At 42.7% G+C, this 14,789-nt stretch overlaps 1 protein-coding gene and 1 long non-coding RNA gene across 4 annotated transcripts in view; one reads left to right on the forward strand and one right to left on the reverse strand.

The window, feature by feature from the left end:
- Window positions 1-2,088: 2,088 nt before the first annotated feature.
- Window positions 2,089-3,787, reverse strand: LOC115338647. The gene is made up of 2 exons (XR_003922484.1): window positions 3,634-3,787; window positions 2,089-3,094 (listed from the first exon to the last, which is right to left on the reverse strand). It is a non-coding gene; the product is annotated as an uncharacterized LOC115338647 (long non-coding RNA).
- Window positions 3,788-4,019: 232 nt separating this feature from the next.
- RAP1GDS1 (Rap1 GTPase-GDP dissociation stimulator 1) overlaps window positions 4,020-14,789 on the forward strand; it is a 104,936-nt gene continuing 94,166 nt past the window's right edge. For all 3 annotated transcript variants that reach the window (XM_030007295.1, XM_030007301.1, XM_041122488.1), the window contains exon 1: window positions 4,020-4,144. In XM_030007295.1, coding sequence (XP_029863155.1) covers window positions 4,141-4,144 — 4 coding nt within the window. In that variant the 5' untranslated portion in view covers window positions 4,020-4,140. The remainder of the gene's footprint in view (window positions 4,145-14,789) is intronic.

The raw sequence follows: 14,789 nt of genomic DNA on the forward strand, positions 1-14,789 counted from the left end.
AAAGTTGTACCTTATGTCAAGGTTGGATTTTTCTAACTTGAACTTCCAGCACTTACCAGAAAGGCTTTATCATGAATACTTACACACCAGATATGGGAACACGAATGAGTTATCATAGAACAAGGTCAGGTGTTCACTTCTGTATTAATAACTGCTCTTATCCCATGGAAAATGTGAGGCAGCTTACTCTCAGGAGAAGGGGCCTCAAGTCAACCCTGGCAACACTCTTTCCCTGTGCACACTGTGTTGTCTTCCCATTCACATATCACAGGAAGATCTCAAGAAGTAGCTTGTCCTGTTTTCCATGTGCAAGTTCACAGATAGCCCCGTACCGTTTCCACCTCTAGTTTTACCAGAACTCAAGCTTCTCAAGGTGCCAGGACTCGGAGGGTGTCTGTGCATCTAATAGGAAACAAGGGGTAAAGCACTACTCACACTTCTGTTTTCTTTGCCCTTCCTTACTTACGGAACAAGTTGTGACAGCCTATTTCCATCAGATGATCCAAATTCCACTAATTTATAGTACCATATTATACTTCCCTACATATTCAAGCACCCCAACATCCTCCTGTTGCTCATGTAGGTTTCTAACATCAGCACAGAGGCAATTAAAAATACATTCCTTACATGCATCTTTGTACCAAATTAAATGATATAATGTATGCAAGATTTTCAAGGAGTTGCTATGTCAGGGGTGAGAAGATGTGCTGAGAATTTGAAACTGATGCAAGATATGAAAAAGATAATTCATGAAGTAGTAAGCACTGGAAGGTCACTTTGACCCAATTTTCCATTTTCTTGCAGGACATCAGACATAGTGTTTGGGAGTGCAGAGACAGCACTTGTTAATAACTTCATAATTTCTGTAGCCTACAACTCAATTTTCACAGCTGCATTACAAGTGCAGAAACAAACCATGATCTCATAAGCTGTTCTAAAGGATATTTTTATGAAAGAATCTTTCATGCTCTTCCCTGCTGCTGAAATCAAACATCCCCTGAAATCCACAGAATGTGCTTGTACAGGTTTCCTCCCAATTTCTATTGCAAACCTCAGTGGTAACTTAATACTTTGCTTCTAGTTCCCAGTTTTCCTAAAAAACTTCTGTTTTAATTATTTTTTTTCCGTGATGAATACATCAAAAACATCATCATTTCATTGTTTTTAATGAGATATTCTCACAGGCATCACTGCGCCATGCTTCACAGGTGCTAATCACTTTAAAAAAAACCTGTGCACTGATGGTGTGTATTGTCTTCTACAGATACGGTATCTAAAGCCTGACGGCCCAAAGCTCTTCCATATAGTCTCTTGGAGATGGAGATTCCTCTTGTGAAGACTCCTCTCCCTTTTGCACTATACCACAAGTAGCCATACATACAGAATCTTGCATTCAACTGCAAGAATGGCAGGGCTTTATTTGGATTTCTTCTTTACAACAGCCCCTTTGTTCTGTGGTAAAGTTTTACCTAATTGACAGATAGACAAAAATCAAGTCCTCAGCTCCTTTGGAGTTTTCTCTTTCTCTTCTAGGATTTATAAGCATTCAGTCAAAAGATCAAAAAGTCTCCCTAGTTTTGCACGATTCTTTTGGATTCACTAAAAACAATTATAATCAAAGATGTTCTGTAGTGCCAGGCCTCTTTCTGGCATTTTTTTTTTGAAAGCAGAACTCTTTAGAAGTCACTCTCCTCAAAACCCTCTCTTGGAGCAGGTAACAGTCTTACCTCTCTGGGTCTTGCAAAGATATATGTGTGCATTTCAAACAGGACATGCAAGTAAACTTGTGAAACCCATACATTTTACAGCTTGCTCTGATTGATACCAAGTATCCAAGTGGGAAATAATGTGGACTAATATGTGGAATATCTCCATCATCATCCCGCGGAGACAGATCAGTAAGAACAGAATTTCACTGCCTTTTTCCCCAGGCAGGTAGAGGAAACGTGGGGGACAGTTAAAAAGCCAAAGCAAAATTTACTGCTGAGCAAAAGAAATAAGGAAGCAAAAACACGGGACAAAGATGAATTTCAGGCAAGATTTGAAAATAGATGAAAGCAGAAAAATACAACTTTTCACCACTTACACTCATTTAAGAATCCCTGTATTTTATTAGGTACTGAATTAGACAAACTCTGCAGTTAAAAAACCAACATGTTCTGGTTTGAGTTTTCTGCAGTCGCAGTACAAAGAAAACAGTAACAGAAGTGTTTTAGTTGTCTAGTCATTGTAAAAACATACTAATTTTCAGTATCAGCTGATCATAAAATTACATATCTTCAGTGTCAAGTTCTGCATACTGGGACAGTGGTTAACCCCGCTGAAGTCAACTGCAAAATTCTGCTGATGTCCTAAGGAAAGAACTGGTGAATCATAAGGCTACACCAAAGTAAATGGAGAAACCCCAACACATTCAATCTGTACTCCACAGAAGGACCGACTAATTATTCTTTGCTTGTCATATCACGCTGCCCTTTTACAGGCATGAAAGCTCCCAGGACCTCTTCCAGAAAGGAAACCCCTGGCAGCTGCTGACTGCTGGTCAAAGGGACTACTGGTGTCACTTGTAGAGTCATCATAGGGGCTGACTCATCCCCAACTTCTTTTCACATCGCTCATCTGAATTGTCCCTGGGGTACCCATTTCTATGGGCCAAGCAAGACTTTCTATCATACTCTTCGGTCCTACTCTATTTAACCATACTTTAGGATTTATTCAGGTAACCCTGTGAATGCATAAATATGGAAAGATTTGGAAAAAGTGAAAATGCTACAAGAGCTACTCAATTAATTTCACACACACACCCCCAAAACGTTTCCCAGTGAAAGTGCTATAATGAGAGGACTGTAAGAGCAAACAGTTCCTCATTGTTCCCTGCGTTATAGAGGCTGAGCGTCCCAGGGCAGAAAGGAAGGGGGAACACTGAACACAAAGGTTCATTTTCTTGTGAAAAATGCCTTCCATGCATAACTACCTTGTGCAGAAGCCTTTCAGTTTTGGGTGTAAAACTCGTAACGTTGGCTCAGCAAAACGTACAGCAATTGTACTTCACCCGGCGGTTTCCTCCACCGATTCTTTTCCTCACAGAGCCCACCTAAAAGCCGGTTTTTCCAGCCAGCTTCATACCCCCCTTCCTGCAAAATGCTCCTCCTCGAGTCCACGTTCTTAAGTACGAATTTAAACACCACGCTCCCCATTTTTAAACCACTCCCCCGCCCGGCTACATCCAGCTTGCGCCCCGACCCCGCGGCGGGGGGCTGCGGGGAAGGAGCTTCGGCGGGGCCTGGGCCTTTGCAGGAACTTCGAAGAGGCGGCTGCCCGCCCGCCCGCCCGCCCAGCGAACGCGGGCCCGGGCTCGGCCCTCTGGGCGCCCGTTGCCCCACCGCCTACCACGCTTTCCAGCCCCGCTCCCCCTCACCGGCCAACAGCCCAGACCGCAAGCCGCAGCCGAGGCGGCCTGCCGTCCACAAAACGTTTAGGGACGGCCAGCGTCGCAGGAAAATACCCCCGCCCCTCGCCGCCGCCCCGTAGGTAAAACGCCAGCCCCTCCTCCCCGGAGGACCCGGACAGGTGTGGGGCGGCGGGAAAACTGAGGAACGGCCTCAGGCGCCCGCAGCGCGGGGGTCACCGCACCTAACAGTCGGACCGGCGCCCCTCACTCCCTCCTCACCGCCATGCCACCCCCCTGCCCGGCGGGCGGCCCCAGCCCAGCCCTTCTAACAAAGGAGGCCCGGGGCCGCGGCGAAGGGCGGGAGCCGCGGCTCCCCGCGGGGACCCGCCCCTCAGCTCCTTCCTTCCTTCTCTCCTTCCCGGCCGGGGGCGCTGCCGCCGGCTCCGCTCCGCACCGCCTCCTCCTCCCTCCCTGGCTGCCCGCCCTTCCTTCCCCGGCGGCGGCAGCGGGCGTCGGCACGGTGCCGCCGAGCGAGCGGGCGGGCGGGCGGGGTGTCTCCCAAGCGGCCTTGCCCGGATGTGCTACCCTGACTCATAGTCGCGCCGCACGCAGGCTCCGCGCCGCCGCGCCCGCCCCGCTCCCCGCACACGCCTCCCGCGCCTCCCTCCGCGCCAGCGGAGCAGGCGGCGGCGGCAGCGGCAGCAGCAGCAGCAGGGGAAGGAGGAGGAGGAGGAGGCCGCGGCGGCACGATGGGTAAGTCGCCCCAGCCCCGCGCTGTGCAGCCCCCTGCCGCCGCCCCTCTGCCCCCGGAGGCCGCCGCCCGCTCGTCGCCGGCGGGCGGGGAGAGGCGACCGGTACAACTTGCTCATCGGCCGCCTTCCTCCTCTCCGTGCCTTCGCCCGGGAGGAGGGTCGGGGCGGCAGCGGGGCTCCGCCGAGGCCCCTCCGCCCCCGCCCCGGCGCTGCCGTGGCCGCTGCCCGGCCCCTGCCCCTGCCCTGCGGCGCAAAGTTTCCGCGGCTCCTGCGCTGCCGCCGGCCGGCCCCGCCTGCCCGCTCTGCCCCAGCCCGGCGGCTGGCTGGTCGGTCAGCCTCGTGGTGCTCCCCGCCCGGCACTCGCGGTCCTGGGCGTGAATTCCAGTGGGTTAGAGGAAAGATAGATTCCCCGAGTGCGAAGGGGGGGTTCAGAGCACGGAGTTATGTAAGGCACCCCCCAGGGCGCTTTCCCAGTTACTGTTTGCATAATGGAGACAGTTGGGGTAATGCGTTCAGGAGATTATTTTATCGTCTCCGTTCATTGTTTGTGGAAGGCACAAGGATCCTCGTATCTCTTTGGCTTTTAGAAAGAGCGTTACTCATGCCTACAGATGCAGCCATATTACCACTGCCTTTTTTATCTTAGGATTGTAAATTAAGTAGTTTCACACCGATCACCACTTGCATGGAGCTTCCAGCAAACACCATGTGAATCTAGGAAGCATAGCATTTAATTATTCTTTACGAAGTGCTCGGTGAATTTCTGTTGCCTTATCCACCTTTTGCTCTTGCACAAACTACAGCTCTCCTGGTGTTAAACAGCCACCGTAAAATAGATTTCCCAGAAATCTGGCTGAAACGTAGATCCCGGAGATGGGTAAGGAGTGCCCCCCTTGAGCTGCTAAAGACCCAGCCAGCTCTGCCAAGTGTGATGGGGGGATCCGAGTTGCAGATCTGGAGGGCAAGGAGATGTGGTTCACAACCAGGGTAAGGAGGTGGCAGTTCCTGAATTCGACTCAGGGGTTTGACATCAGCATTTCCTGTGGCCTTAGGTAAATCAGTAGTTTCTCTGCAGATCACACATATCTTTCACTTTTAACTAGAAGTTTCCATGGCAAGAAGCCGTTGCAGTCCCTCAGTTTTTCTAATTGGGAAATGAGGATAAATACTTAGCGAACTCCTTTAAAGCAATGGAGAACCTTTGGAGAACGGTTCAAATTAGAAGCTACCAGGGTCAGGTATGAGGAATAACCATCAAATTTTATCAGAATTAGGTAAAACTGTAACGATGTAGTTGAAAGTCTCTTTTTTTCATGTGGGTGGAAAAGGCAAGACACCAGGGTTTAGTTTGCATATGTTTCCTGTCTCCATTCACAAAGTAGGACTATTAATCTCATTGTTCTGCTCAAAGTCTAGTTGTAGCTAACTCTGTTTTGGCTTCCAAAAATAAAAACTTAAGGGCATTGGCTAAAAGCTGTTCAGAAAAGCTGGTGCAGAATGAGCACAGCACTCCTTTTTAGATGAGACTACGCTTCAGTTGCAGGCAAGTTTGTAAACAGTTTGAGAATCTGGTACAGCTTGCTGCATAGGTAAGAGTAGTTATAATTATTTTCAGGAAGACTGAAGTAATTTTCCTGTAGAATCTATCAGCACCCATCCATAATTGCCCAGAGAGATTGCTTGTGAAAATACAGAGGAACCTTCCCCCCCCCCCCCCCCCCCGCCACTTCTTCACATATCAGGGCCTGATTCTACTGTCTTTAAAGTCAAGGCAAACTCTAAGTAGCCTCTGCAGCAGATCTTGTTGCTCCAAGGAGCGAGTGACAAAGACTGAAATCGGTTTCACCTTGGCTCACAACTAATAATGACTTTATGTGTTTATGCTCATACAATCAATGCACTTGCTTCCCTTATTCAGCTTATAGTATTCTTTTTGGTAATGCATTGCATAAAAGCTGAAAATCCTTAGAATTAAATCAAGGATGAATTTGTTCTTCCTATAGCTTGTATATCATTCCATAAATCGTGCTCAACAAACAAGCGTTTGTGTCAGAGACTGCAGTAATGTCTTATGGTTAAACATACGGTCTATTCTGTATTTATGAAGGTTGGTATGGTATTAGCTGGTTTGTGTACTAATGATATAAAACGGAAGCCCAAGCAGGTATATTCTAACTCCAATCAAAATATTTCTGTTATTGAAAAGACTTATTATGTATACATGGATCTGCATTATCTTTACTGTATAGAAATATCTCTGCTGCCACTCTGGTTCCAAGTGTGTATTCCTCTGAAGACATTCTCACGGCAGTTGTTTCCTCCTAGAGGATAGTGATTTCCTCTCAGTTCTTTCCAAAATTATTGTTTTTGTTGCTTGCACTCATAGTTTTTAAAGTTGTGTCTGAGTACAGTTTAAACAATATTCAACTTTTGGCTTCGAGAAGCAAGTTGGCTTGAGTACTCCTGGCAGTAGAGCACTCTGAATACTTGAGATGACATGTGCACCACCAGTACTTCACTTCGGTCTTTATAAGAACAATTAAGGTTTTTACTTTTCAGTTACTAATGTAATGCTTCAGTTTCACAATGAATGGCCCCTTTCCCCAGTCAATTCTTGTTTTTAACCTCGAAAAACACAACTGGTATACTCGTGCAAATGCACTGTATCCAAGAAGATATTTCTATTTTAGAGCAGTGGCCCCTGGAGGTCATTGTAAGCAGGCTGCAGTTATTCCACACACGTAAATTAATAAAATAAAAATCAGGAACTTGGTTACATGTTGACCACTCAACAGTAATCCATTGGCCCCAAAAGGTGGAGAAACACCATGTATGAGAGTTTGTATGCAGAATACAAATACAGATCACAATTTTTTTTTATGGCACATATCATTTTGTTTGAAGTGTCCATGTTATGGTCTGTAATAGTGAAAACTCGTAAAAGTATTCTTCCATTTTGAGAGTACTGGTTTTGTTAGCAGGAGATGGAAGGCAGCCTCTGCTCTCATGAAGCTTAATACGTACTTAGGTGCTCAGTTAGGCAACAAACTGCAAAAGCAACCTGCTAGACTCTTTTTACAATATCTAGGAGTAATAGCACAATGACGAGATATATAAGGTACACAGGCTATAACAGATGGATTTATTTAAGTACTGTCCATTTAGCTACACTGTTGTCAGAACAAAGATTTACATTGCCCCTCTCCTCCCAGTATACTCAATTTTCTCTCCCAGTTTCCCTGAATAATTACCATGTGCGACCATGTATCAAGTTTTGAGGTCAGCCAGGTGGTTGTCAAACACCAAATCCAAACTAAATCACAGATCAGGGTGTAACAAGCCACTGCCTATCTTCAGGACATTGGCTTACAAAATAAAGGAGGCAAGAGGCTGTGAAGCTTCAGGCATGGCTGTGTGCAGTATTGCTTTTGGGAAGATAGGAGTAAACCTGCCTGCTTTTTATTAAAAAAATGTGATCGGTAGTCTCAGACATGAGAGGAATAAAAGCTAATGAAAAAAAAGTCTTCTATCCTGAGACCTCTTTTGCTAGTTTTCTTACAAGAGATGCAAGTCAACCTAATAAACTGCTTGGACAAGAGATATTTCAATTGCACAAGAAGATAATTTTTAATTCTTTTAAAGTTTTTGCTAAAACAATGAGACTTCTAACACCACCAACATATTAGTTCTAGCCAGCCAGAATACACCAAGTTAAGCCAGTATAAAAGGTTGTATTAGCATTTCCTAAAAACTGAGACTGATTTTGGCAAAAGTCTTGTCTTTAAAACACAAACACAGAGGAAACTGCTTTTAGACTGCATCTCTTTTGCTTCAGTAATGTTCCTAGAAGTGTGCTTCTGAAGCAGCCAGAGAGGTTAGGTTAGTTCTGACTGACCTTCCTTAAGGAATACTGTTCCTGTGTTCAGGCCAATATTTGTGATCTTTTGTTTTTATGTGAGACTGAAACCAACCAATTTTGTCTTTAGCTTTAGGTTAAAGACTTCATTCACAAGTATGTTTCCTGAAAACAGAATATTCAGAGGTAGTTTCAGAAGTCTGTGAGGAACATCTGCCTTTCTGGAGCATCAAAATGAAAGTGGAAAGAAAAAGTGCAAAAGAACAGCTGAAACCTGAAGGAAACAAAGCGGTAATAATGGAAATGAGAAAGCTACCAAGACAAGAGACAAGAATAGAAGGGAACAAAAATCCCTTAAGGGAAATGCGTGGAGGGAGAGAAATACTAGAAGCAGAGGAAAGACAGGGATAATAGATGGATGAATGGAACAACAGAGGACAGAAATAGGAGAAAGAAATGAGGAGGTCTACTCTGTGCCTCCCCCCCCCCCCCCATGTTAAGAAGATAGTTGGGGTATAAATGTAAATAAAATCAGATCATTTTTACCCTCTTTTTTTTTTTTTTGTAGTAAAATTTGGCTGCTGCTCACAGTCCTTGAGAAGACTCATTATAATTTTCCATCTTCCTCAAGTAAAGCTGATTTATTTCTGGAAGTTCTGAGAATTTAATTATTTATAAATATGTAAAAAAAAAGAGATTAACATAAATAGCATTTGTTCAATAAAAGGGAAAATAATGTCATCACTGTTTGACAGGAGAGAAAGCTATGGAGATTCATCTATGGCATCTGTCAAGGAGGTTGGTTGTTATCCCTTCTTAACTCTGTCACAGGAATGTAGTTCATGTTTTAGGATGTCAAAGGGACATTAGACAGTGACCCAGTTACTTACATAAGAGAAAATCCACTTTCCACTGTTGACTAGTCCACCTGGCTCTGTTCACATGCTGTGTGTTCAAGAAAACTAGAATCCCTGTTAAGACAGAATGCTGTCTTGATACTGTTGGAGGCATTATGTTTCAGATTCTAACTTGTTTCCAGATTAAAATAGATTAGGAACTACATCTAAACTTCTGGAAATTAGGAGTCTTAAAATGTTGATGTGTGTTCTCCAGCTAATGGAGAATTTTTTTTTTAATGACAGTTTGAATTTTAATTAGACAAAGAGCTTTTCCTACTAAGGGATTTTATAAGTAGCAGCTTTCACTGCAAGGACAATCTCCTAGGGCCTCTTTTTCTTAAATATGGTCTAGAAAATTGTTTCTATTTACAAATTTTAATATAATGGCAACCAAATCAAATTTGTTTTGGTAGAGTAAAATGATAGTTAAAAGCCACGGACTTCTGAATGTTGAAGTTCCTTTTAGTGCAAAAAATAGCTGATATGCATTAGAATTTATGTGCGCTCCAGATATGCCTAATAGAGTTTGTAAACTCTCTGAAACAAATGTCTGTGGTTCAAGGAGCCGCAAAGCTGTGCACACAGCCTGGTAACGTCTGCTCAGCCCGAGAGTTGTGCGGTTCTAGTTTAGGGAGCTTTGAAGTTGTGCAGAAACCCTGGTGATCTCATACCATTCTTAAGCTGTAGTTCAAGTAGATTACAAAGTCAGCAGATATCCAGAAGAATTCGTCAAATCCGTAAACCAGAGAACTGCTGTTCATTTAACTCCAGATAGAGGACAGAATTTAGTGCAGGATGCTTTGGGACCTGCAAGTAAGTACATCATACCTTAACTGTACAAGTGTGCACTGGCAAGGCACATGTCTTAGAAATATCTCTGACTTGAAGCACTTTCAGATACATCTTCTTCACAAATTATGATAAGAAATGTCAGGGAATAAATCTGTGTGTGTCTGAAGTGGTTGGAATTCAAAATATGCATGAATTGAGACAATGTAGATGCCTGTACAAAGTTGTGTTAAAATTTACAGTTTAAAATAAATGAAGTGCTTTCATTTCATGCTTTCCATTTCTATGTTAGACACAAACCTCTTATAAAAATCACATCACATTTACACATTTAAAAATCAGGGAAAAATAAAAAAATCACACTTCTGCAAAGGAAATATTTTAAGTGATCCATTTCAATATTAGGTCCCATTTTCCTCATATTTCACAGCTCTTACAAGCTTACTGCTTCCTAGTAATGTATTATAGGAACATCTGAGGCATAAGTCAATTCTGAGCTTTTATTAAAATGCTTTGCTATTCATTGCGTTAGTGGTAGCTCGGGGAGATTCACAAAAGTTAATCAGTGTTAAGTTCATCAGTTGGTTCCATCCCCTGATACTTGCCAGCCTGATGGACACAATAATTTTGAAGAAATATGCAGAATTTGTGTATAATTTTAATTTTTTTGTTGACGCTTCTTATCAGTTGACTCAGATTTGACAAGTCATTTCAGTATCTGATTAAATCAAATTAAGCAGGTGCTTAAATTCACATGGTGAATAGCAGCCTTTCTTTCAGGCTTACTGCCTGTGCTCTGCAAATGTACTTGGGAGTAAGACTGGACAGAGTAATATGGAAATTATAAGAGAGAGATGGAGACTGAGTGAGAAAACTGAGATTCATGGAGGAGAGCAGCTAAGCAGTATAGGATGGATGATGTGATGAGGATTGAACAAAAGCTTGGAGAAATTTGTCAGGGCTGCCAATGAGCCTGCCGGGAACAGGCCTGTGTTTGGGAGACCTGGGGAGGTGACAGCTCAGCATCTCCTGGTAGTCTTGAGTTTGCATATCCACTGTCAGCCGCCTGTGCATTTTTATGGCCTTCCTGATATACTAATACGGGAACATCAGGGCACAAAACCTGCAGTTGAAAACCCTATCCTTATCGCATTCTTCACCTTTCAGTGAATGTCTTTACATCTAGAATACACCCGTCCAAAAAACCACCCAGCTATAACAGAATACTCATCCTGCTTTCATCCTATCTTCCATACAGTAGAGGTCTACAGTTGGAAGAGAACTCTGTCATACCCAGCACTTTACAAGCTCCGTTCTACCCCTTTTGCCCTTAATTATACCCAGACTGGAAACTAAAATTGCATTGTTACCATATGGATTAATTCTGTGACAACATTTTGTGGATGGAAGCTGAACATTCTGCTAGCCTAGCTATTTAACATCAATATCTTAAAACCATAAAATGTGACGACCTGCAAGCCTTTATAGTCTCTAGGGTGAGTAGAGTTTTTGTCTGGGGAGGTCTGTGTGTTGCTGGGGCGGCCCGCTCTCTGGCAGCTTGGAACTCCTCTTGGGAGCATATTTAGAAACACTTCCTGACTTTGACATTGGACGTGACAGTCCAGTAACTTAATGGGACTGTTTTAACATTTCTAGCCTTAAATGCAACCTTACGCATACATGTCACTATTTACAGGGCCAGTAGCACACCTGTTCCCTTCTCTAGCCTTGCTAAGTTCATTCCTGTATCCCTTCTCTATGGAGAAATCCCATCGTGCTTGCAGTTGACAGCACCCAGTACCCTGCAGGCATAACTTGAGTTCAGTACTGCCAAATAGCTACTTGTGCTACATGAAGGCTTTGGAACGATTTCCTTAAATCAAAATGCTGTTTTATCTTGACAGCAGGAACAAAGCATGGGAAGAGAAAAGGGTTTTAAAACCAAAGCAGGATTGTACACATCTTTCTTATCTAAATCTTCCCTGTCCACAGAGTGTTTAACTTACCCCTCCTGGGCCTCTGGAGGAACTGACTGAAGTCAGTCTTCTGAGTCTGGTGTACTTGGTAATAGCATCTTCATATCTCTGACCACTTCCTTCAGCAATCTTCCGAAGTGCACACTGGAAGCCACTGGATTGCTGGTGACATTAAGACCCTGTTGTAGCAATACCTGAGACACCCCTCCTGAACTTCAGTGAGCAATTTTAAGAGGAAATGCAGTGAGTGAATGTGACCATCAAGAGGGGTGGCAGCAGCAGTGAACAGTTATGAGGTATTTCCACACTTACCTTTCTCTCTTTCTTTTTTTCCCTCTTCCCTAAGTAACTAGTAGCCATTATTTTTCCTCCTTCCTCTCCTGTGCTTATGTGTTGAACTGATTTTAGGGTCAGGATGTTGTTCTATGGGGGGAAAAGAAAGGCCAACCACAGCAGAACACTGGTCTGTGAAGACATTCATTGTAAAAATGTCTGGCATGGTTAAATGAATTTAGAAATCCATTAATACGCTTTATACAAATACATTTGCTCTCATCCTGCAAAACCTGTTGGGTAGTCCCCTTTCTTACCAGGTTCTCCACGAAGCTCAGCGAGAATATACAGACATGCTGGCTCGTGCCATATGGAATTAGGGGAGAAGCAGGGAAATGTTAGTGATTGAGGGAAAGAGATGGGACTTGTACATAGGGGATTGCTGACAGGAACCAAGTAGGTTCAGGGGGTTTTTTGGGGTTTTTTAAACCTTTGCAATAAAATTTCCATCACCCATTTACAGCAAGATAGTACTTTAGTCCAATCAAAGATACTAATCAATACATTTACATGCAGCAGTGCCCAAAATACAATGTGCACGTTCCAGGCAAAACGCACACTTCTCTCTCTGATGTTACAATGTACTTATTTTCTTCAAGTCTTTTCTATTGTACCCAAGAATCCTTTCTTACTCATTGCACTTTCTTGTACAGCCATCCTATTCCTTCAGGCTTCTTTTTCATTGCCCAGTTTTCTATAATGTCTTCCTCCTCTCTACCTCCTCCAGTTATCTGTTCTTTTCCCTCTTTCCTCCCATCTCCCACTCTCTCTCCTCCTCTGGTTCTGTCTTTATTAATTAAATATCTGACAGCTTCTTCCATCATCTACCCTTTCCACTATCTTTGTTAGGGAAAGAATTGAAAAACTGGTGCTCCACTTTCTAATTTCAAGAGCTGAAGTGATTTTTTTCTTCTCTCCAGTTAAATATCAGTTATTTACAACCAGTTTAAAATCATGCTTCAGTTTTGCCTGATGTACTTGTACAATAAGTGAGAATATATGAAAGAATGCATCTTGTAGGAAAGAAATTGTACAGAATTGGGCCCTATTCATGTAAATGCTATTTCTACAGCATTCTTGTACCCACGCAAAGCCCACACTGAGTACCGCTGAAGTCACTGGGATCCTGCTTTTCTGACTCAGCCGTAGTAAAGCTTAAACTGTGCTGTTTTGGTGAAACCATGTAAAATGGCATGCGTCACCCCATCCTTTCAAGACATAGTAATATTGGCTCTCCAGTTTATACAGTTGGGGGAAAAGTGGCAGACATTGGACCAATTTTGACCATCAGAAGCACTGTTAAAATGTCTTTTATTCATAGGTATGATGCTAACACGTAGCATCTGAAGGAACTTGCCAAATGAAGAAAGAGCCATATCCTATGATAAAGAAAATGATTTGTTGGACTTGATTTTTCTTTAAAAAATTCTTGATGGAATTGTATAGTTTATATAATTTGTCATATCAAAGAAGAAACCAATTTAACATGGAGATCACAATATTAGAACATCCTCCTGTAAAAGGAATAGTAAACACAGTGTCCTAAGCTATTAATATACATACAGTAACCTTTGTTCTATCTTTTAGCAGCTTAGGGAAAAAGAAAAATTATATTTTCAGAAATCTGTTTCAGAAACTCACTTTGTAGCCATTAGATGATGGCTTTCAATGCTTTCTGCTATTCCCAGAAAATGTTAGGAATCCCACTTTGCGAGGCTGCTACACATTATGCTTCTAATGACACATATATTAGAGTGTGGACACTTAATGCAAGGCAAGAATGGTGGAGAGAAACAAAAAGCAATTCAATACACTTCTTCAGAATGCATCTTCATCCCAGAAATGATCTGAAGTGCTTGTTTATCTTTATGAAGGCCATAACTTCTCCCTTTATGAGGAGGGTGAAAGCATCACAGTTCTTTTTTTGGCCGTTGAGAACAAGGTAGAATTTAAGATTTCTTATACAGTCTCTGGAAGAGACTGGAAGAGTTCTCTTGTGAACATAAAATTTGAGTTCAGTGCATGTACCCAGTTCAAAACAGTTGGCTGGAGAGAGAAATGCCCTCCCTAGATAATACAGCACTTCATGTTAGCAAGGGGTGGCTTGGTTTACTTTTTCTTTTTTTCTTTAAACTGATATTAAATAGGCTTTCTGATAAAAAGCAACAGCTGTGGACTACTGGATTGATTTTAGCTTACTTAGCTCTTCCAATTCTGAACAGTTTTCTGTACTTCAGTGATCACAACAGCAAGGTGTCACTTGGAAGCCAACATACACTAAACTGCTTTGTTTTCTAAAATCAGAAATGGTCATCAACAAAACAGCATTTTTGGCTCTGCATAAAGATCTTGCTGGATTTTTTTGAAAGCTGGTTAATAAGCACATTTTAGAAAATGACTTCATCTTTGGCAGGTTTTTTGAAACACAGGCTTTTCTGTTGGACCCTTTTTATGTCTTCAAAAGTAAATAGATGAGCCTATTAATTTTTTTTTTCCCATTACCAGAAGTTTATTTCTTACAATCAGAAATACGCTGAGGAGCCTCCTTACAGATTAAGGTTAGACTCTGTTTGGGCGGACAGAGATGTAACTCTGGGATCAAGGATTAGATATCAAACTTTAAAGTTCAGGAATTCTTGCAAGCTTCTGATTTTTTTTTCCTTTTCTCCCCAGACTCATGTACTTCTTGCAAAAGCAGCCGTTGTAACAAAATAGGCCTCTTCTGATTTTGGTCACAGTTTGGAATTAACAGATTTTTGTTTTAACACTAAATTGTTGGCCTCTCAAAGAACA

This window comes from Aquila chrysaetos, chromosome 1 (genome assembly GCF_900496995.4).
Source record: "Aquila chrysaetos chrysaetos chromosome 1, bAquChr1.4, whole genome shotgun sequence".
NCBI lineage: Eukaryota > Metazoa > Chordata > Aves > Accipitriformes > Accipitridae > Aquila > Aquila chrysaetos.